The sequence below is a fragment of the Cynoglossus semilaevis genome, chromosome 1 (genome assembly GCF_000523025.1).
Source record: "Cynoglossus semilaevis isolate Cse_v1.0 chromosome 1, Cse_v1.0, whole genome shotgun sequence".
NCBI lineage: Eukaryota > Metazoa > Chordata > Actinopteri > Pleuronectiformes > Cynoglossidae > Cynoglossus > Cynoglossus semilaevis.
In genome coordinates, this window is record NC_024307.1 from 19,761,045 (window position 1) to 19,785,351 (window position 24,307).

Here is a 24,307-nt window from a genome sequence, read left to right on the forward strand (position 1 = left end):
ATATATATATATATATATATATATATATATATATATATATATATAACTATTTATTGTCCTAGAGATCATGTGGTGCTCTTTAATATGCATAATTCTAATTTCAATTCAATAATAGACAATGCAATAATAAACACCACACACTACAACAATATTTATCTATTAACCTACTACTGCTACAATTTCTCATACTTCTAATACATTTTATTTTACTACTACTACTAACCCTCTAATCTTATATATTTCCATCCATATATTTCCATCCATATATCCATCATCTATCTTATTAAATACTGTAAAAAAAATGCAGTTGTTTCATATTGACATGTTATTCCTGTTGTTTCACCATTTTATTTTGTTTTTTTAGTTAATCCGTCTACCTGTTCCAAGGTGCAGAACTGCTATGCCGCTGTCCATCAGGGTCACAGCTAGCTTGCTGTATGTGACCCCCTTGCGCACCAGTAAGGGTGCTGCACTAACACTGTTCTCCATCAAAGGGTGGTCCCTCACAAATGTCAGCACCTTGTCTGGGAGTTTCAAGGATGACTCAAATCCTTCCGATTTTAACACATGGTTGAGACACTAGAACACATTTTTCAGAAGACAAAAGTATCTTTATGGCCTCCTGGTAGATAGTAAAGAACAAGCTGAAAATGTTTTGTTTTTTTGTTTTTTTTTTACCTGACCAGGCCTTGGAGCAGGTACAGGTTCGGGGTTAATCCAGTTGTCACATGTCTTTTTTAGCTCTTTGAAGGGTCCATCCATTACTTTGCTGATGTCAGACAAACTAAAAACACACACTGCTGACATCTCCTCATTTTCCCTAGGTAAAGGGTGCAAAGGATGTTAAAGAGTTAAACACTTTTTTGAAGGCAGTGAAAGAAAACATCAAATATTTATTACATTGCTACATCCTTTTTTTTACACAGGCATTTATTATACACACGCTTCTTAGGTCTACAATTATGGTTATATTTTAAAACCTAGTTGACCCCACTGTAGGACAGAATAACCAAATCGGTTGGAGGGGCTTAAATGTGTAAATGGGATGTGTGCTTGACACTGTCTTTAAGACATCATGAAGAAACACAACATGATAAAAAATCCCTCTCTCCTTAACCAACGTCTGACTAAACTCTCCTTTTTACACAACACCTCATCAGTCTGCCTCGTCCTCATCTTACCACTGTGAGGTAAAGAGTCCATAGAAGTGTGTGCTGCCAGGGTCACCCTGTGTGTGCCGTATGGTGAAAACATCAGTCAGGATGTTGTAGCGCTGACTACTGGGCTTGTCCTCACACACAAGCTGGGCTTTAAGGAAAGTAGTCCAACGTCGCTGAAGTGTCTTCATTCCACCCACATCGGACTGAGCAGACGAGTTGACAGAGAAGGGGTTCAAAAGACATGCAGCAACGGCAAAAAAAAAAAAAAAAAATCAATCAATCAACCCTGAAAGGGTGAGCTTACCTTGCAGACTCGGGCAACCCTGGGGACCTTAACTTTGGTGTAGAGATCGTACTCTTTAGCTACTTCAGTAAAAAAGAAGTAGATCTTGTCATCATCTCCGTTGGGGTTATTTCCTGGAGACTGCTCTATGAAGGCTGAGCTGACGAACTCTGGGTCTGAAGACACAAACACACACTAAAACAAAAAGTCTTCAAACTAACCATCCATCCATCCATCCATTTTCATCCCCTTATCTGTTACCGGGTCGTGGGGGTAGCAGTCGCCACCCAAATCACACTGCACCGTACCAACCCCCCCAAACCTTCCTGTGGGTGGTGAGTCCACTGGAAGGTACCAACTGCCCTAACCGGGATTCGAACTTGCCCAGGAGGTGAACCCTGGGGTTCCACACCAATGACAGAGACATTGCCTCTGGGCCAAAGCGCCACTCTTCAAACTAACACGTTGTCATATTAGAAAACATACCAAAAACTAAGGATAAAATTGGTATGAAAATAAAGAGAAATAAAATCAACCTATCTGCAAACAGTTGATAATATGGTCAGCTAAACAGAAAGTGAGCAGAGCTTTGGCCCCAGTCGGTCATTTCAACTGATAGCTCTGTGTCAAATCAAGTGTCAGTTGAAGTGAAGCACTATTTGGATGTTTCAATAGACTAATGTACACACATGGTTAGTTACATAAGTGTCAACAGAAAAGTGACTCGGTGAGATGCCGGCTCTACCTCTACCCACAGCTTATACTGTGTAAGAGTGACCAGCATGGGCGTAAGGGTATCAAGACTTGGGAGTATTTGTCTCTCACCACTGAGCCAGTTGATGGATCGTTCAGTCCTGATGCGCTCCTGCTCAGGTCCTGATGCTCTGGAGATGTCAAACAGTGTCCCAAGAAAGTTACTGGTTGCTGCTGTGTAAAGAATCCCTCCTAAAAAAGAGAACACACCTGTTTATATAAAGCCTGATATAGGAAAACAGAAAAAAAACACCGTCGTATTACACACCTGCCATGACTGCCGTATAGTGCTGACTTGGCTCAAAGGGACACTTGCCCTTCCCTGTCTCCATTTTCACTCCTCCATCTTCATTTTTCTCCAGAGTGAAGGAGGTGACATCCTTCAGGAAACCAGAAACAGAGTTGTATGGTACATTAGTGTCTTTATTTATCAAAATATCAGATCAAAATGTACGTACATCATATTTCAGATGAATATTTAGTTTAGGTTAAAGGGTGAGCTGATGGTTGTTTTTTTTTAATAATAATGTAAATGGCCACACGGACTTACCATAAAGGCACACTGGGGGTCAAAGGCATAGGTTCCACAAACATAGACGCGTCCCTCCTCCAGAAACTCCATCAGGCGGACGTAGTTATGACAGTCCACCTGCAGAGGGTGACAACGAGCCATTAAAGGAAAAAACAGATCCAGGTTCGGCACAAACATTGAAAAAGACGAATGAAGAAACACACTGGGCTGTGAAATGTTTTAACGTGATCTTTACAAATATTTGTCTCATTATTAACAGTGTACAAAACCTCTCCTTCCCAAACTTAGATTTACAATGTCTTAAAAAATCTAACCCATGAAAAAGTACGGCCATACCAAAATTTGTTTTTGTTCATTAACACCAATTATTCATCCCACCCATCCACAAACACACACAGAAGAGAGAGAGAGAGAGAGAGGGAGAGAAAGAGAAAGGGGGGGTGAAGTTTCATGCAGAGAGAGAGAAATTTCCTAATTCCTAAATTAATTTCTGCTTTTTTTAACATTAAGATTAAAAACATTGTTGTGGTGTATTAATTTCTGCTTTTTTTAACATTAACATTAAAAACATTGTTGTGGTGTATTAATTAATAATGCTTCATAAATAATGCATTTCTAAGTCGAACACTTTCGGCACAAACTATACATTTCAGCTTTGGAGAGTAGGGACAGTCCCTCACTTCAGGGAACTCCAAAATGGAAACTGGCACTGGCCCTTGTTGCTGCAATAATTCTTGTCTTTTCTGCTACTGTACACCTCCAACAATACTGTAACAAAGTATTATATACAATATATGTATATATGAAAAGAAAACGGAAATTTGTCAACTATAAGGCTTGAATTGGCCATCTAAATAATTGTTGTTTTTTTTTTCTTTTTGAAAGACGCAACCCGGCAATGTTTAAGGTGAAGTTCTGCCACCTGCTGGCTGAAATATCCACTGCAAATACTTACATCCAGAAGCTGACTGACCGTAAGGAAAACACAGACAGACACCAGACAGACAGACAGTAGCATTGTTGCTAAAACAAAGCACCTAATTAATGAAGGAGGTCAATCTGATATTATTTGGATATGTATGTTTGTTTTGTTTTAAACTTCTTGGAAATCAAGCCTTTTTAATGACCTTTAATCACCATCAAAGCAGCTATGGAGAACGATGTCGAGCCATGTTGATTTTTGTGAAATATAGAAAAATCACTACTAAAAATCCAAATTAATTCCAAATTAAATCTTGCCTGAATATTCATGATTTTTTGCTTAAAATCCATAATACACAAAGGTTAGAGAAGATACGAATCCCACTATTGTTTTCATTCATTGTTTAATCTAGACTGTCTTGCCACCACTAGCTTATAGAAATGTAAGTGTAAGTGTGTGTGAAGAAGCAACAAAGACAAAAAAGCTAAATAAAAAGAATAGGATCACAGTAGATTTGACCTACTTATGCATGATTCTTGTTGGGTTTTTTTCCCCCAAATCTGCCACATAAGTTAGTGTAGGTTTCTAAAACTTCCAAAATCTTATGATGATGCACTTAACAGCCAGAAAAACAAACTTTTCATGGGCAATTTGCTGTGGATGGTTCATTCACCTGTGGATGTCAGAAAGAAAAATGCACCATGTACCATGATGTGTTTTGTACATGAATGCATATCGTCTACTATTCTCTCTATCCTGTTTCCTTCTCGCTCTTCTGCCTAAAGCCTTGGATTAAAACTTTAAGTCAACTGTCCTGCAGTGATATTTCTGGCTTTTTATATGAATTATTTGTTTTAAGGCAGATTTCAGAATAGCTATGTTGATGAACACACATAGAGAGAGAGAGAGAGAGAGAGAGAGAGAGAGACCCCTGAAGTGTTGGCGTGAGTCCCAGAATTTCCCATCTGATCTGAACAGCAAGTGGCTGTGACACACACACACACACACACACACCCACCCACACACACACACACACACACACACACACACACACACTCTCTCTCTTTATTTAGTGAAGTGGTAAAGTTGTAAAATATATAACACACTAGGGATCAAATATCCAAAACTACACTAAAAATAATGTATTTTTATAACATCAGTAGTTGAAGAGCTGTGTGTGAATACTGGAAGGTGAGTAAAGCAGTGATAAGTGCACAAGACTGCGTGAACACACGGCTCTTACCTCTGTCTTTCCTTTAGCTACACACGATCTTCTCTTCTCCATCGGTACGTCCCACATGATCTGGACACAAGACAAACAGTTCATTTTTTCATAGCTGAAAAATGATGTTAAGTCTTGCCCTAGATCTCTCAACATTTCAATAGGATTAGGTCTCGTCACGTTCAATCTCACATTAAAAACAGACCCAAACACAGTTCTCTTACGTTGCGGGCTGGTTTGTCCAGTTGATTGGTGTCCACTGACAATATTGCGTCCCGGGCCCCTAGAAAGAGCAGACCTGACGACGGGTCCAACAGGAAAGTGCTGAAGTTGGTCACACCACCAAACCTTTTTGGATCAAGAATGACATCTGCGGATCATGAAGGGACAGAGATGGGTTAAGAAATATTTTTTTTATGATTGCACAAATTCAGTCAGTGATTGTTTTCATTATAACAATGCAAAGCACCATTTTTGTAGGATAATATCAGACATTATTCTATTATCTGATGTGTGTGCTAGACTGGTTTCACAGATGTGTCCACTATTAGGATGGCCTGGGGAAATAGAAAAGACGTAGACAACAATTGGAATAGGCAAAACAAATACTTGAAAGAAAACTGTAGCTATAAAAGGGGATGTAAACCCATGACAAACGTTTTTCTTCTCTGAACTGTGAACTGTGTTTAGAAAGCAGATTTCTGAATAAGTTCTTTAAAGTAAGTTAGTGGTCACCGGAAGTCTTCTATTCATTTTCAGTGTTCTTATGTCAGTCATTTTCTTTTTTAAGTTAAATTCAGTGGATACTTCAAGAGTTCCCAGGGAATGCTAAATGAAAATATTGTCTCAGAGCACTACCTGATTAATTTCATTAAAGATATCAAGCAGGTCTGGGCTCAAGTGTCAGGGATGTGCTGGTGAACAGCACTGTCACAGCTTCGACCTGATTTTCCACTTAGAGGCCGTCTGTGCTGTTGTGTATCTGACATCTGTCTGGATGTGATTCACAGACACTCCCTCCTCCCCCTTCCACTCAGGTTTCCTGCACCCAGACAGTGTGTGTTGGTTAGCTGTAGCATTTTACACGAATGTCATCTCTTGTTCACTCAGAAAACATCTGGCACCAAAAACCTTCAGGCTGTCTGCAGAGCAGGAAAGGTCGAACAGATTCAGAGACCGAAGAACAGAGGTTTCATACAGACGCACACATTAAAACACTAAATCTGTCATCTGGACATATGCACGTCTTAATCCAAACACCCAAGTTCTTCAACAAACTCTTTTCTCTTCAGTCGACCAAACTAAGGGGCCGTCCTTCCATTAGCCTGTATTTTCAAACGTCAAAGGACATCCCTACTCCAGCTGAATCAGAGCTTCTAGCACACACACATATACACACACAGGGACATAATCAGACATGAATCTTAGTGACACACGCCAAAGGCAGTATAAAAAAGATGTCCTCATGAACTGGTTATCACCGACTGTGAAGGATGTAACTCACACATGAACACCACCTGCTGGTCACCCTCATGTAGAGAGATGATTCCCAGAGATACACCATCTGCCCTGTTCTCGCCTTCTGTCACACGCACACACACACACACACACACACACACACACAGGTCCACATTGCTTAACTGAAGAAGTAAAAAATCAGATTGGAAGTTCCACCTTAAATAATTCATTATGGAAAAGAAGGTTGATTTAGGAGACGGATTGATGCCAGGTGCCAACCAGGTGTTGATGCCCGGTGGGCTCATCTGAACGTAAAAAAAAAAAAAAAAAAATCTGTTTTACTGGTGTGAATCATCATCAATCAAAACACACTGTTGATGCTAGAGGTCCTACAGAAAGTGATTCAAACACAGAAAAATGTTCAGTGAGCTGCAGTGAGCTTGGCAAAACACACTGTTGATGCAATGGAAAAAAGCAGAAGGGCTAGACTGGTTCATGCTAATGGAAACAAAAGCTAAAAGTTAGACAAAGAAGCATCACTAAACTTTGTTTTTACTCAGTGGGCTACAGTCAGTCTCTCAATAAATACATTTCTTGCTGCAAAAGATGTTTTTGTATTCATCTGTTGTACCATGGACAAAATCCCAAAGATGCAAAATTGTGTAGTATTTATTTATTGACCTCATAATAGTGTCCTGATTATTTGAAGCACACTCAGTCTACCTTTAGTCCATTGAAAAGAGCCTTAGGAGTCACATGTGGGTCAGGAGCCACAGCCTGCAGACCCCTGGACGTGGACGTAAGCGGGTTCACAACACGCCTTGCAGGCAAGGGAGGGTCTTTATGTCACTGTTCCTTTAAATCTAAGAAGAGATCACTGAACATTTGGCCACATGGAGGCAGTATCACAACTGACACATCTGCATAAACCTAATTAGCATTATTGAATAGACAGTACATACGGTGACCGCCATATTTTGTGAAACACATGCCACTAATTTTGTAACTGTCAGTTCAATTTCTACTTTGCTTATAACTGTCTCCCCTGACTGTGTTCACCTCCTGCTAATAATACGCACGTGGTTAATCAGGCTTTTGACACTGTAAACACGTGTCTGCTGTTTCTGTGAAACCCAACTCTGAGGTGAACAGTGGAAAAGGAACAGAAAACAACAGACAATGAGTCTCTTTTACACAGAGAACGGAGGAATTAGTGTTCCTCTGAAAGCTCACACGTCATACTTCCATGTAAAACCTTCTACCTGACACAAAGTGGTTTGATCAGAAATGATTCCAACCTGGCAGCTGGTGTGTTTTGTTTTTGTTTTGTTTTTTTTCATTTCTAATAACTGAAAGGTGGAAATCCACGTGATGGGACACTACATGGACACGATGGATCGTTTAGAATGTATCAGATAATTACTTTACCGCAATGCTGTTATGGAGGGAATGTATTAGGGGGAATAAATGTATTGGTTTATGTGTTGAAATCAAACCAAACAAATCCTGAAAAGTGAGTACGAATGAATAAGCAGCCCTAAAATACAAAATCTCCCCCTGTCATGAATCATTAATTTATGATACATTAATCATGACTGAGAGGCACCGAGGGAGAGACCACAGGAGGATTTCTGTGCGTGTGTGTGTGTGTGTGTGTGAGTGGAATGGGGGTGAGGGGTGGCATGTCCATTAGGGTTTTATAAACTGGCTTCTGCTCTTGGGGATCAATCTATGAGTCTGGCTGCAGGGCATTGTGGGTTCGGACCAACCAGGAAGTGATAAATTATACACCTCCCTCCAACGGCTGTCAATCAAAACTGACAAGGTGAGGAGAAAATATGAGGCGCACACGAGCTCCTGCCCCCATAGCCTTCACATGCACGCACACATGCATCATAGTACACACACAGCTGCACATACAACGAGACAGGGCACAGCTGTGAGATCTGCACACTTTGCAGAAACATATTTGAAGCCATAGCAGCAGTTTCCTGTTAATTGTTCACCCGCAGTCGGGAGCAGACATACGCCACAGGTTCAAGGAGACTTTTAAAAAAATGGTCACATTAGACAGCCGGGCCATACTTTACGTTACTCCTGCAACTTGATTCGTAAGAGCCTGCAGATATTTCCAGGTTTAGTCTGAGTCACGAGGCGGTGAGGCCTAATAATATGTAATATAAAAATAACAATCAGTAACAGGAAGAGAAATCAACCATTTAAGAACGTGTTGAGATTAGTGTCAGCTGTCATTGAACAAAAAATTGCAAAAGTGGAAGTGCATAGAATGACAATCAGAGCGACAGATGGACACAACAAGTCTACAGTGTTGGTAACCTGAGGAGAAAAAAACACACTTGTGTCAAACTCACTTTTACCAGAGGGCCACATCAGCAATTCAGTTCCCCTTGAAGGGCGGGTTGTAACTGAAGACTGTATAGATCAGGGGTCAGCATCCCCCGGTCCACAGACCAGTCCATAGGTCTCTTATTATTTATTTAAGCTAGAAATATTGTTCATTGCTGTGTAATAGAAAACTTTTAATTTGTTAGATCAAGAAACTCTGCTGCATGGACTTTACTAAATATTTTTTAAGTGCACAAAACGGTTTGGCGGGCCGCATTTGGCCCCCGGGCCTTGAGTTTGACACGTATGCTCTAAAATATCAAGTTTAAATAGATAAGAAAAATTTGTTTTCGACAAATTAAGTCTGAGCTGCAGAATGTGAATATGCCATAAGTTGTTAATTCAAATTTGAAGGCTCAAGCCAGCACATATGAAAAGTTCTAAATTACAGTATGACATCATGAAACATTACAACAGGCTTAACCGTGGACATGCTGTAAAAGACAGCAACAGTAAAGACTGTGTGGTGGGTTAGAGATGAACACTCACTAGTTCATTTTAAACATTCTTCAAACTTTCAAATTTGATCTGGATACAGCGCCGACCGCTGCTTTGAAATCCAACCGTTTAAATCCCTGTGCACACAGTTTAAATCCTGGGGGAAATGAGTGATAACCAGGCATGAAGAACCAAGCTTGACAGGGAGGAGGAAAGAAGAACTAGAGGTGAGAAAGTGGGCAAAAAAAGAAGAAATGTTTCAGCAGCCCCACTTCATGCTCTGTTACTCTTCTTAGTCTCTGTCATCTGTCTTTTGGTTTTTCACCATTTCCTCTTCAGGTGTGTTCTCAGATTTTATTTTTTTTTTTCTTTCTCTTTCCCAGTTCCTCCTCCACCAACCTCACTCTCTTCCTTTCCTGCTGGCTCTGTATGATAAGAACCACCAGTGCTAATCAGTCTTGGCCTAAATTCGCTCATGCCTTGCAGTATTATCATGTGCAGGAGCCACAGTGTGTGTCGGTGCCAGTACTGGCTGAGAAGCCTCCAGTACAGCAGCTCTTAGATAGACAGATATGTCAGGGTCTGGTCTTACAATACTGATACAGTATAGTACTTACTAAAGATCACTGCAACACAGAACAGTGGTTTAATAGAACGTATAAACATACACATAAAATATGTATTAGGGAAGAAAAAAAAATTCCCACTCAACAAACTTGGCAGTGAACTATTCTGGACAGATATCTTCTGCTCAGAGACCCACAGTCACACATCCACGATCACCCTGCCCGCTTGGTAGATTGAGACTAAACAGTTAGCTAATCTGTGGTTCTACAGCCAAGCAATGCAGCAGAACTAGCCACGACACACAAACTCAACTGTTCCCAGCATTCACAGCAGTTTGCAAGTGGCTGAGTAAAAAGGTAATAGACAAAAAAAGCAGACAAGAGACCTGAGACTAAACACACAGAGCTAGAGTATTCAGCTCAACGTTTTTCTTTTACTGCTACATACAAGGGATTAAAAAGAAAGGGATAATTGACTCAGGTAGAGGGCGCTGAAAGCTTAAACAGCAGAGCTCCTTCATCACTGCCACTGTTTGTAATGATATACATGAAACTCTGCTTTACAGCAGCAGCTGTACCTTTTCTAACGGATGGGAATGTGTTCAACTTTTGGCCACTATGGGTCCTAAATTTTGACATGGAGGTTCAGGTCAGGAGCAGACAGATGGAGCGTTCATGTGAACTAAGACAAATGACATATAAAAGTCATGCATAAAGGCTAAAATGTTCAAATGCTTTTAGCCTTTTCTACACAATTTCATGGGGAAATGCAGGTATTGCAGGAAAAAGGCAGAAATATAATAATAATATAAATGAACAGTATAATTTAGACGTTTGAAGAAGTTTGGCCCGGCCGAATTAAAAAACCAAACCGTATGGCTATCTATGGGATCCCCAACCCCCGGTCCGTGAACCAGAATAAGTCCTTTATTTTATTTAAAAGAGAATCCACTCACTATTTATGTTGTTCATTTAAAAATAAAAGATAAAATAATGTAATTGAGAATCCAATACTAACTAATACTAGAAGTCTAAAATATGATTTCTTTTTAATTTAATGATCCCTAATGATTTAATGATCCCTAATAATAAACAACCAGTCCACAGTAACGGTTAATTGCCTTCTTTTTATGAGTTAATTTTTTTTTTTTAATATTTTAATTAGTGCTGCCAAATGTTAAACATTTTTAAATCTGATTAATCACAGGTAAATGTGGATTAATCACAATTGTTCACGATTGTAATTCATCTTCATTAATCATAAATAAATGAACTAAATCAGCATCAGCATTTTTAATAAACAAAATAAAAGATTGGCTGAAGTGAAATGTTTATTATAGTATATTATTTGTTATTTCTGGAGTGTGGATGAAAGAAAAAGTGTGTATCAACTGTGTATCAGAGCAAAAACAACTTCTGAAGAGGACACAGTTACATGGATCCAAACATTTAATCTGATTCATTTTACACATAAACTACAGAGTTAACACATTCATACTGACTGGCTTAGTTTATTTATTCAACCTGGTTATAAAATATCATAATTGAAGTACAGTATGTTCTGTGAGTCCATCATTTATAGATGACAGTCCTAATTTTTATGAGAATATTCCAAGTTCGAAACAGAGAAGTACTAAAGAAGTTATAATAGCTCTTAATCAGCCTGTTAGGCTAAAGTTGAACTTTTAGCAAGCAGTCTGACATCAGTGTGACAGGAAAAACCCTGTGCCTCCAGGTGCTTAATGAGGTAGGTTGGTTTACCACCGTCTACATGAGAGCGCAAATGCTAACACAAATCCAGAAATAAAGAGCACACAGGCAACCACACTGAGACCCCACACATTTCTCATGAAGCCATCACAAACCACTGCACTGAGAACTGTGCAAAAACATCAGCTGCTCAGAGTCACATGGGTTTCATAGATGACCAATGAGGTCATAGGCTAAAGGTCAGAGTTATCATGCTCTTTGAAGTGAATACATACATCAGCTGATAGTGTGTGCAGGGTTTTGTGCTTTGGTTTTTAAACTGTGCCTTTCCACAATATCCACTTTTTGTATTCAGTTTTGTAGTTTTAATGAAAACGATAAAATAAAATGATTTTACAAAAGTACTAAATGATTTGAAGTGACACTGGGGACAGCAGAGTGGGTCATAAAACCTACGAGCCACACGTTCTGATGACACCACGGGAAATCCTAACATACCCCTGAAATTCCATTGACTCATAAGTCAAATTATGACCAAACAAAGAAACAGCCTTTACTGTGTGAGTGAGTGAGTGAATGAGTGTGTGCGTCAAAGGAAAAAAAAAATCAATGGCCTCCACTGTGGATGCGATGGTTTAATAATTAACAAAGACAATTTCCTGTCTGGTGATGGCATTACACTCCCATTCAGTCCCACACACAGATGAGTCTCACAGTTTTACTGCTGGTCGTTTCAGCATGAAAAAAACAACAGTTCAAGAGCTGTAAGAAAAATGATCGTGACAAACTGACACAGGAATGAAGAAGGAAAAGAGGTTGGAAAAAAGTGTGAAAACACAGATAGAGTTGCCCTTAGCCTGAGCACTAACAGCATTCCAACAACTTCTTGGATCGTTCTGTGAACCAGCTATTAGGAGACAAACCCTTAGCTAATTCATTAAAGATCAGTCAGTTAGCTGACTTCTGTCATGTACAGTTAAGAGTAAAAAAAAAAAAAATCAGCAACATTCTCTCGACTTTCTTCACTCTTCTTTATGATCATATCATTGACAGTAATGGGATTGTGTCTAAAATTGATGCAAACAGTAATTAGCCTAACAAACAAATAAATAAATAAATGTAATTCAAATACAACTATATCAGACTCTGGTGTGAACACTGGATGCCACTCGTGGCTTCTCCTAAAATGTCAGTGTACAACTGTGTCTGATAACAACACACAATTATTTTATCATCCAGTAAATGACATGGATCTTTCCAGTTTTCATTCTCTGCTGCCCGCTCATGTTATTCACTGATAAATGAGGATCCTCTGGACTCTTCATTCGCCCCAGGCTAGCTGAGCCTAAGAGGGGACAGACGCTTTCAGTGACTCCCTCCTCAGTCTGGTTCTCTGCCCCTCTCCTTGCAGTTCAACTCAGTGTGCAGTACAATAATGGCATTGTCCAAGATATACAAGTGACTCTCACATTACCAAGATTACTGCACTATGGAGTTCACAATGCAACCTTCGTAGCGCCCCTCCCCACCAAAATCATCCAGCGCACACGCAGCACACCATGAGGCATCTGTGTGTATTTATATAAGAAGCTCCACTCCACTTGCACTCACCAGACTCTGACACGAACATGTCCTGTTTTGACCTGCGCCTCCTCTCTACATGCAGCCTGAGTCTTTTAGAGCAGCAACTACGGATGACACTTTTGAAGAAGTGCCACGGTGTCCTCAGATGAACAGCCGTCTCTGCTCGTTTATCGAGATGAAGAGAGAGTTTTCAATTACATATTTTACCAAGTACCTATTTAGTAGCTATTTCTTTCTGAATTCCACCTAGTGTGTGTGCAGCTATTTAACTCCATTTGGAGAGATACAGGGGTCCTTCTCTTATCGCAGAAGTTGTGTTCCAAGACCTACCACAAAATGGAAAAAATCTTGAAGTAGAGACGAGATAGTTTTTATATCATTTGTGTATATTTACCCTTTACGAACCTCCCCCACACTATTATCAACCCTCCTTAGACTGTATTACCCTTCCCCACATTATTATAAGCACAGTAGAGTTGTATAATGGTGACGCAGAACAAAGTGGCATAACATATTTTACCAAGTACCTATGTTAATCCAGACCTGCAGGATCAAAATCTGTTTTGTTGGTCCTCTTATCACAGAAGTTGTGTTCCAAGACCCACCGCAAAATGGAAAAAATCTTGAAGTAGAGACGAGATAGTTTTTATTTAATTTGTGTATATTTACCCTTTACGAACCTCCCCCACACTATTATCAACCCTCCTTAGACTGTATTACCCTTCCCCACATTATTATAAGCACAGTAGAGTTGTATAATGGTGACGCAGAACAAAGTGGCCGACAGACAAGGGGAGATGCTGAGAGACGCTACGATGCATGAGCCAAGAGTAGGCTAAATTAGCCAATAGTAACTCTGTGTACTATTGGACTAATACAATGCATTGTATTAGCCAAGTAGTATATATAGTATGCTGTGTACTATCTCGTCTAGGTAAACAAAGCTACCAACGACAATCACATTTTTAAAGCCAAAACCTTCGTAGGTATAATTATTTAATAATGTATTTCAGTTTTTTATATATATTTATGCGACATAGCCAAAATTGCACAAGCAATGTGGCAATGTCGCAATTTTAAAAAATCAAAATGTCAGCAGGAGCGTGTGCGCCCAAGTGCACTCACATGTATTACATGTAACAAAGGCTGATTGCATTAGCCATTTATAATCAACGCACTTCTTGCTCTTGACTGTGGGTGTCACCCTGCAGGTGGTCCCACAGCCTAAATGTCTCAATCAGTGAAGACACCTGGGGTGTGGAAGTTGCTGTAGATTTTAAGAATCCCATTGTGTTTTGACACCTTAGTTCCTGTCAAAAACAAGGCCAAGATGATACAACTCTATTCAGGTAGACAAACTGGAATGAGTTCCAAGCACACAACGTACATCCAGCTGATTGTGAACCTACTTTTCACAGAGCTGTTTTTGATAAGAAAAAGACTAAAAGAAAAGACATTTTTCAGAATAACAGCTGATAATTCTCTATCAGCCAATCAGGAGTAAAGAATTGGAAGGTTAGATAAATGTTGCAACTTCCCTGCAAACCGACACCAATTTGTTTGCCTTCAAAGAGCTTTTGTGTAACAAAACAAGTCAGTTTTGCTGGTGTTGCGTTGCAACCACAGCCATTTTCTGAGCTGCATTTTCTAGGTAGCTGCAGTGCTACAGTGTGGTGTAGGTGTGTTTGTGTGTGTTATATATGACAGTAAAGGTTGACAGCTTAAGTGCTTTGCTCATGTGCCAGGGGTCCCTGAACGTCTGCACAGCTGATTGCTTTATCTCTGCTGCAGGAAACAAGAGACCAATCTGGAAGAGCAGAGATGGCCACCAGGAAGACTTGTTTTTTTTTCCCAAGCAAGTGGACCTAAACTAAACTCCAGATACAGGAATTATGATCCACTATAAATGATTGAATCAACATAAAAGGTTAACAGTTTAGTTTGTCTGTTACTATCATCCGTGGATAACGGTGTTTATTTGTTTTACAGGAAATCGATGTAATGCGGCCATCAGACATCCTGTATCTAATAAAGTGTTCTCGGTGTAAAAAAAAAGTATTGGCAAAAGAAGGACAGAATTTTACTGTGTGATAAAACATGTTTTTGTTCAGACTAGTTTGAATGCATCACTTTGTTTCTTTGTCTGTACTTGTGATTTGTCATTGGATTGAATGACATTCGAGCCACGCCTCTTATACAGACAAATAAAACATCGGTTGAATGACAGAAGGGGGTGTGTGGGATGAACACCTTCTATTGTGCCTGCATCACCTTCAAAAGGCTTTATTTTCTCATTGTCCGCCATGGTTCAAGGTCCCGAACCTGACAATGTGCTTGTAAAAGATGAAAATCTGAACTAAGAGCAGATGCGGGTTGAAAAGATCTTGTCAACAACTGGCCTGGAAAAAGAAATACAGTGACTCCACCCTGCGTACGTACAGTTGACAGGGTCACTAAATGCTCATGAACTTGTGTGCGGTCCAACAGGGACTGCACTGACCAATCAGGATAAATCTTTGAAAACACACACACACACACATATATACATATATACACACATATATGTATGTATATATGTATGTATGTATGTATGTATGTATATATATATGTGTATATATATATGTGTATATATATATGTGTATATATATATGTGTATATATATATGTGTATATATATATGTGTATATATATATGTGTATATATATATGTGTATATATATATGTGTATATATATATGTGTATATATATATATATATGTATATATATATCTGTGTATATATATATGTGTATATATATATATATGTGTATATATATATATATATGTATATATATATATGTGTATATATATATATATGTGTATATATATGTGTGTGTATATATATATATATATATCACATAGCCCCGAGTGGACTTGCAGCAAAGGGACAGTGTATTTTTTACTTATATTACTTAGTTATCTACAATGTAAAATGAGAATGTAGATGAATGGATGCAAACATAGAATTTAAACAACATAGAGTTGTTGATGTCTAAAGTTAGTAACACTAGATAGGTGAGAAAGCACAGTGTGCTTACGTAACATGTGCAGCAAAGACTCAGAGACACACACGCATGACTGAACACTTTCCACCCCAGCCCTGAACTACCACTTACTTTACTGGACTGGCTATGTTAAATAAATCATTACTGTTACTTCCACATGGCTAAAACTCTTCTGCTGATTCACTCTCTCACACATACACACACAGTTGACGCACACAGCGACTACTTGAGAGATTCTGATGGGAATTTAAATGCAAAGTCAACCGGTGAGGGAGGTCACCTCTATCAGTCATTTGAAGTGATTCAGATTTGAGGGCAGCTAAAGGGTCAGCAAATGTGAAGCTGATGCAACAGGCCTAAGAGCTAAAGGCCTCTTGCTGTTGATGATGGTATTAAGTAAATAAAGGTAGAAAACGTAACAGCAGCTTGTTACACCTAACAGGAAGCAGTCGGTGAGTACAGAGAATCTGGGCTACACTTTTTGAAAAAGACAGGTGATGCGTTTCATCTACCCTAACATTGTTCAGCCTGCTGATGTTAAGACACTTTTTTTATTTTGCTGCATCACACAATCTGGCATCTCCTCTAAAACTAAAAGTTTATGTGAAGGAAGTGGTATGACTATTATTGTGTGCTTTGCCTGGCTGTTGCTGATGTGGACAACTGCTGTGAAGGGCAAAATGCATCTAGACTGAGTGGGTTTTTTTCATGAATCAATAGTTTAACATTAAAGCTTACACCCATCTGTGATTAATGCTCCACCAGAAATCAATATTTTCCACAGCCACGTGTGAAAGGACTAGACAGGAGTGGGACATTTTTATTCTCATTCATTGCCAACTCTTCAGTATGTGCAGTGCACGAGTAGGTATACACAGTATATATATATGTGTGTGTGTGTGTGTGTGTTAATTTCATCAGGAGGAAAGTACCAAGTGGGTGTTTTCAGAGCACTACCATCTGTCCATCTGTCCATCTGTCTTCAGAACACCCCCTTGTTTTTCCTGGTGACCATCTGTCTTCAGAACACCCCCTTGTTTTCACTATTTTGGATTAACCCAACCTACAGACAGACAGATTGAATTACATACTAGAAAAGCTTAGGTCAGTGGTTTGCTGAGTATTTATTAAATGTACAGTCAGTCCTCCTCTAGTATCTGCGCGAGGACATGCACAGAGCAAAATGATGGTGTCTGAATTCTTATAACATAATATTCTTTAACAGTTCCTGTGCTGATATCACTAGGTGACATATTTATATATATTTATATTTTGGGGAATCACGGACTATGATATTGTACAGACACGTGATGCAAAACGCAGTCAGGGTCGTCAGACTCCAGTGTGCAATTAAGTTTAGCGCAAAATAATTTGGTTAAAACACTAGGGATTATTTGTTGTAAACTTCAGTGATTGATAAAAGGATCTTTACATATTCCAGATTTAGGGGGCACTCACTCAAACAGCCACAAACACAATTAACACCTGTATCACCTGGTCATAAATCATGTTGGAGGGGTTGCTTGTATCCATCTATCTGCCCCTTACAGTCAGCCCATCCCTCTCTCCCTCTCTCTCTCTCTCTCTCTAACGCCAACATGAAGACAAACTGCAGACCAGGGTAAAGAATATTCCCTCTGTGTAAAAATCTGATCCATTCTTCATGTAACAAACTCCCTCACCTAAATTTACATTTTATTCTGTCTCTGTCCACCTGTTTGCAACTTTCCACTGTGTTTGTTTATGTGTTTATGCAGAGATGTTTATGTCATTTCCCACGATGCACTGCTCCTCTGTGATGACATTGTCACTCTGGGCGACGAGGGGAAAAATAAAGAGGCGGGGTTTTCCTTCCTGACCCAATCTCCAATACAATGGAAACACACACACAGACACACACTGTGTATGGTCCTACAGGAAAAGCATAGATGGAAGGAAAAGGCATGTGGACTGTGTGATTCTGCTTGTGTTTGTTCCACGCTTTATTAACTTGGTTCTGGTGTTCATTCAACAAAAAAGTAGAAGTACATCTGAGTTTCTGTCAATCATGCCTTTGAAAGTGAGTGAAGTATAGAACTTCGGATCAGTTCCTTACCCATATGGTTATATGTCAACGTACAAAAAGATTGTAACAAAGGTTTGCATCACTTCCCAAAATCAAAAAATCAAAGGTACTAGAATACAAAAGGTCACACATACTCCAACACCAATAAGGTCACAAAAGGTCACACATACTCCAACACCAAAGTCAATCATGTCCTCTGCTCCAGGATGCTGATTACTAGAGTTTGGAGGAATAAAGTCCACTTGTGATGTCATCAGATCAAGACTCAGAGATCTATAAATCCTTATCTCTTATAAATCCATTGATATTATTATTATTGTTATTTTTGTTGCTAGTTTTATTATTATTATTACCTGTTTTGTAAGATTTGATTGGATTATAGGAATATTTCAATAAACAAAATAAGGAAAAATGTGGGGGAAAAAAGTCTAAGAATGACACACTTCACTCCAGGTTGTTTGCGGCTGTTGTTTCTGGCATCACGTGTGTCACAATGAGAATCCGTGTGAAATACAAAAGCTTAGCGGAGAGTGTAGAGTGGAACAAAACAAAGCTTCAGTTCAGGAAAATTGTTAATGGATAATTCGTTTCAGATCTACTGAAGAACATGGATTCTGCATACAAGTGAAATCACCCTCTCCTGTAGTCAAACAACCCTGATGGACCTGCTCTACCAGCTGCCTCCCTGTGTGTGTGTGTGCCTTCTAAAATTAGGTCAACTTGTTAGCAGCTAAAAACAAGATTACAAAGAGTATAAAGGGAGAACAACGAGTTAAGAGATAATCCTTTTCTTGGACGACACCTTGGAAAACATGTCCTGCGTTCTCCAGTGATGTACAGAGAATGATTATCATTGTCACCACAAAACAGACATGATTATTACATAAGCACTTATCAGAATACATTAAATACATCAAATTATAATTATTTGCTCCTTCAATGGCTTTAAAAATCAAACATCAATGAAGTATCCATTGTGGTCCCACACAAGCTGAATCAGAAAAGTCTGGAGACTGAGGCCACACTAACACTGCAGAACAAAATGTAAGCATTGTCATTATTTAACAGCAAAACAATACTTTTGACCTAAAAGCATTAGCCTTAAGCCCTGTTCACACAGCAATGATACGATGTGAGAACAATAGCTTCCAGATATGGGGCGTTTACGGAGCCACAGAATATGATTCTAGTCCCTGTAGTACACATACCAGGCCCGTTTGTGGCACTGTGTCAACCACGCTATAACATACTGTAATAGTCATTATATTCCATTCATGTTGTAATGAAGGGGTTAACTGTTTACAGGTATATGGGGACAGTAAGGACAGCTGGTCACAGAGTGCAGAGAGTAAGTAATCGCCGCTATATCTCTGGAGCTGCATCATCGCCGTGTAAACACGGTCTTACAGACAGAAGTAAAGACTCAAACTGCGTGATGCCGGGGGATGAAGTGGTCCTGCTTCATGACACCCTTTACATCTAACACATCTACTGAATTACCTGCCAAACATCGCAACACTACAGCCCTACCACCTCCACGTTTTGATTTAAAAGATTTAAAAGTTGGAGCTTTTTTGTTTGCATGTTTCTTGTGAAAATGTCACAACAAAGACTATGTAAAGAAATTGTCAACAAGTTTGCATTTCGAATAGAACAAGTCAAGGTTAGTGATGCTGATATGCGTTTGCTATCTGTGCTGTGTCCCTGTGCTCACCAAGAGAGAAAACACGGTGGTCTAACAGTCCAATATATGTATGCAATATGTATGCATACATTTATTCTCGGTCCAATATCCCTGTATGCATACATTTATTCTGTCACAACGTTGCCTGGAAGTGAAAGAAATTAAAGTCAAGAAACTTCATTGCGTCCCAGCAAACCTGCACCTGTATTTCCTATTTTAAGAACCTTCAATATTAAATGTGTCTCTGTAGTTGGCCATGTGTTCTGTTGATGTGTTTAGGCTGCCAAATGAAAACCACACAGTCAGTTAAAATAGGTAAATAAATAAACACATGCAGCACTGCTCATAACAGCATCTTCTGCAGGTGCCATTGATCTCTCAGCTCATCCTCTGACTTGGCAGCAAAAGGTGTGAGTCAGCACAGCACAGCATCACAGCACAACAAAATCCCTCAGCTGTAGCTGGTGATTACCATAAAAAAAGAGAAAGGAAAGAAAAATAAACAGACACGTCTGGCCTTAAAATCACTGAGAGGATGAGAGTTCTCTTATCCAGTCTCAAGCTGAGGAGAAAGACTGTGTGAAGCCTGGAACAAAAGCTGTGCAGCTACTAACTGGTTACATAACTGCCTCTGAGGAGAAGCCATTCATGTGTGAGGATGCTGTTGTGTCACCATAGGAAAAACAAAGATGTGTACATCCAGTACAGTACACATGCCTGCAGGACTATTATGGTTTGGCCACAGACTGCACCTGCAGTTTACACCATGTTGACAATGTAAACAAAGACTCTTTTGTGGTTTGTTGTTCCTGTCACATCAGAGCAATACTGAAATTATATTTCCATCGACTTTACTTCGGTCTAACATGACTGCTTATACGTACTGTAGGAACCAACAGGGGAGGTCACCCCCATGAAAGGACTCGTTGTGTCACAGATATAGACCAACTGATGACAATTACCCCCCAGATCAGGTCAAATGACTGTGTGATTTCACCCATATAAGAGACAGTGAGCGGGAAAGAGAAGAGAGACGAGAGAGATGTGGATGGGAAGATATTTCCTCTCTTCAGATTGTCCTCAGCTGACAGGACATGACAGCTACTTTTGACTTGCTGCCCCGTGTTTTTCATCTAATTTCTCTTCTTCCCTTGTGCATTTCAAGCCATTTTCTTCTCATAATACAAAGCTCTCCCTCTCTTCGCCCATTTCATTTCTGATCCCTTTATCCCTGACCAATACATCCAACCCATTCCTTTCTTCTTTTCTCCTCAATTCAGCTTCGCAGATATGGGCAAAGTTAGTCTCACAAAATGTAAGTATTTCACATTTTATGAGTCTCGCATAAATATAATGCCTATATATTAGATATATTTTTGGTGCTTATCATCCATCCGTAACGGGTTACGAGTGCATGAAAAATATTTTGAAATTGTATTTTTCAAGAGTTCCAACAAGCTGGATCTATTATCGATTTAATCAATTAATGTAATATTTTTAGGGAAAACACCTTCACCTTACATAAAACATAAAAAGCAATAACATAAATACCCTAAATGCAACTCTGCCTCCAACATCAAAATCCCTGTCCATCACTAAACCAGTCACCTGGTAGATTCAGTTTCCTTTTCTTAAATAATGCACAAAACACAATGATGAGATAAGACGGGAACTGGTATAACAATGGCCTGAAAAACACAAATTAAAAACAACTGGGATGGCAGTGGAGAAGCACCTCCCTGTCATTATTGACACTTTAGAAGGTGGAAATAAACACACACGGGAGGTTGGTTTTTTTTTTGTTGGTGTTTGTGTGTGGAAACACACCTTGCAGGTGGAGCTTAACCACTATTTTTTACCATCAGTATTTGGTCATGTGTTCCTTCTTTTAAAATTCATACACGGTATTTGTGAATAGTGCATTTCTACTGGAGTGCTCCCACAGCAGGAGCAGGTCTAGACTAAATGTCCTGCAGCAGACTGTTTCCTCCTCAGACATTAGCAGTACATGTTGTCTGGCAGTTTTATCAGTGGTAGATAGTTGTGAGGCCAATAGAACAGCAATGGCTTGTACACAATGGTTTGGCTGGCCTGTTGACAAGCCATCAGTTAACACACATACACACACACAGGCACACAGGCAAACAAACACAGTGTTCTATAACAGCTGTCCGTGGGGGTGGGGGGTGGGGGAACAGCATGGTGTGTTTACAGTGTTACGAAGTCAATGAACTAGATCCTGTGAAATATTCCTAAAATTTAGACTCACTTTGACAAGCCATTCACTCACACACTCAAATAAACATTTACTTAAGAAATAATGGAATAGTTAAGAGACCAACTGTCTATGGTTTATCCTTCAACATGAGTCTGCGACACTACCGCAACGGGTCTGCACAGCTGTCATGAGATATTTGATCTGATTAGACATTTGCTTCATTGTGTTTAACATTGTTAACATTGTGTTCATTTAATGTTAGGTTCATCTCTATGTGTGAGTCAGATACCTTGTGTTCTTTTATGGAGCAAATAGAAGATCTTTAGGATTAACTCGTACAGAATCAGCAAAATAGGCAGTTCCAGAGCTCTGGTTCAGATCTACGCGTCCCTGACAAACAGCATGGGACGTCCCGTTCATGAAGTCTGATCGACTATCTTTACCTGACCCAGGTTTTTAAGCGTAACAGAGTTGTGCGCGCAAACGTTGTCCTCTTCGGACTGGATGGCTTTATCTGAGACATTCCTCTTTGATGAGATGGTCTTGTCCTTCTTCTCCGTGTCATACTTCTCTGATGAGATGGTTTTGTCCTTCTTCGTCTCAGTCCTACCAGTAATTCCAATGATATTTCCCCTCTTTGTCACACAAATGCTCAGACATTTTCTATCCTTGAAGCTTAACATTTATGATGCAATAACTTCACTATTAGTTAATCATAATATAATAATAATAATAATAATAATAATAATCATATCTTTACATTAGCATACATATATAAACATATGTATTGTTTGAACAGCTCAGGATCAATTCCAAACTAGCATGGTCCATAATACTTTGCGCTAGGCCCAGGTTAATATAAAAGTCTTTTTTTGAATTGAGGGTCCGTAGCCTGAGAAATCTGCTTTATTTAATGTCAATGTAGATTTTATGGAAACCAAAACAGGTAAATTCCCAAAGATCACAAATCAACTGAGTGGCATGTTCTCTTATTCATATTCGGCAATTTCTATGTTCTGTTCTCGTTCCATGAGTCATTCTCTGCATCTCTGCTTGCTCTTTGACAGTCATGACATGCAAACCCATGGCTCATCCATAATGCAAAGCAGCCAGGCCACATGACCACACAGAGCTGAACTTGAGCTTAGTTTCACTTTAATTTAGTATGACAAAAAGTGTACACCATTCTCTCCCAGTCACTCCTAAACTGTCCTCTAGCAAACCGTAACCCAATTAAATCTGTAAATCTCAGTGTGTTTTGTGCAAATGCCAAATTTGTAATTTCATTTAATTTACTTTACTTTAAAGCCCCTCCAGGAGACAAGTGTCTTTCTAAGTCTTTGACCATAAATAGCATGTTCAGTGACATTTAAAGAGGCCTTTAATGGAACAGTGTGCTAACTACGAAATTAATGCTGTAAATTTTGGGGGGAGGGTTTCAACTATTTTCTTCACTAATTCCATCAACCCTTGCCCTTTTTCTTGTGTGAGAGCAAATCCTCATATCTTTTTGACAACGTCAGCAAAATTCCTCTTGGGTCCTGCACCAACTATCTAGTAGTTCCTTCCTAAGTTTTTTTACAATATATCTTCTACCTCTCCTAAGCACAGGTCCAAATTCTTTCAACCTGCCACCATGATGTAATCCTGTCCATTCTGCCAGCAGCTCACACTCCAAGGTGTGCCCTCAGTCCACTGTCTATTGCCCGGGACATTTGACCTAAATTCTTCAATCAACATGACCGGGGCAGTGGTGGCTCAGACCATGGCACTGTCCCCACACACTGCTCCCTGGTCCTTAAAGCTGCCCACTGTTCACTTTGGTGATGGGTTAAAGACAGAGGTCACATTTGGTTGTGTGCAGTGATGTGCTGTGTCACAATGACAAGGAGTTCACTTTCCTTTTCACTTTCCTAATACAGTGATATCATTACACTCTGTTGGCACAGGTGGCTCTCGTGGCATTGCGAGACAACACTGCGTTTTTCCTTTAACAAAGGCTCTGAGTCATTTGTAATCATCCACTGCAGCGGTCCCCAACCTTTTTTTTTGCACCACAGATTAGTTAAATGTCTGACATTTTTTTCACTGTGTGGTGGATAAATACAACTAAATAAAATGATACGATGGGCGTAAAAACTGTATTTTCTAAATATAATAATAAATGTGTAAAAACTGTATTTTTTAAATATAATAATAAATGTTCACTGTGTATGCAACTGTATTAGAAGCATCCTCGTAACATCACTTCTAATGTAGTTGGTCT

The 24,307-nt window shown here is 39.4% G+C and overlaps 1 protein-coding gene across 1 annotated transcript in view; it reads right to left on the reverse strand.

The window, feature by feature from the left end:
• Positions 1-24,307, reverse strand: part of sema4f (sema domain, immunoglobulin domain (Ig), transmembrane domain (TM) and short cytoplasmic domain, (semaphorin) 4F) — a 43,167-nt gene that overhangs the window by 7,058 nt on the left and 11,802 nt on the right. The window contains exons 2-10 of the mRNA XM_008317319.3: positions 5,097-5,242; positions 4,894-4,953; positions 2,747-2,845; positions 2,465-2,576; positions 2,269-2,388; positions 1,465-1,619; positions 1,182-1,363; positions 679-820; positions 378-579 (exon numbers count right to left, since the gene is read on the reverse strand). Of these exons, the coding sequence (XP_008315541.1) occupies positions 378-579; positions 679-820; positions 1,182-1,363; positions 1,465-1,619; positions 2,269-2,388; positions 2,465-2,576; positions 2,747-2,845; positions 4,894-4,953; positions 5,097-5,242 (1,218 nt within the window). The remainder of the gene's footprint in view (positions 1-377; positions 580-678; positions 821-1,181; positions 1,364-1,464; positions 1,620-2,268; positions 2,389-2,464; positions 2,577-2,746; positions 2,846-4,893; positions 4,954-5,096; positions 5,243-24,307) is intronic.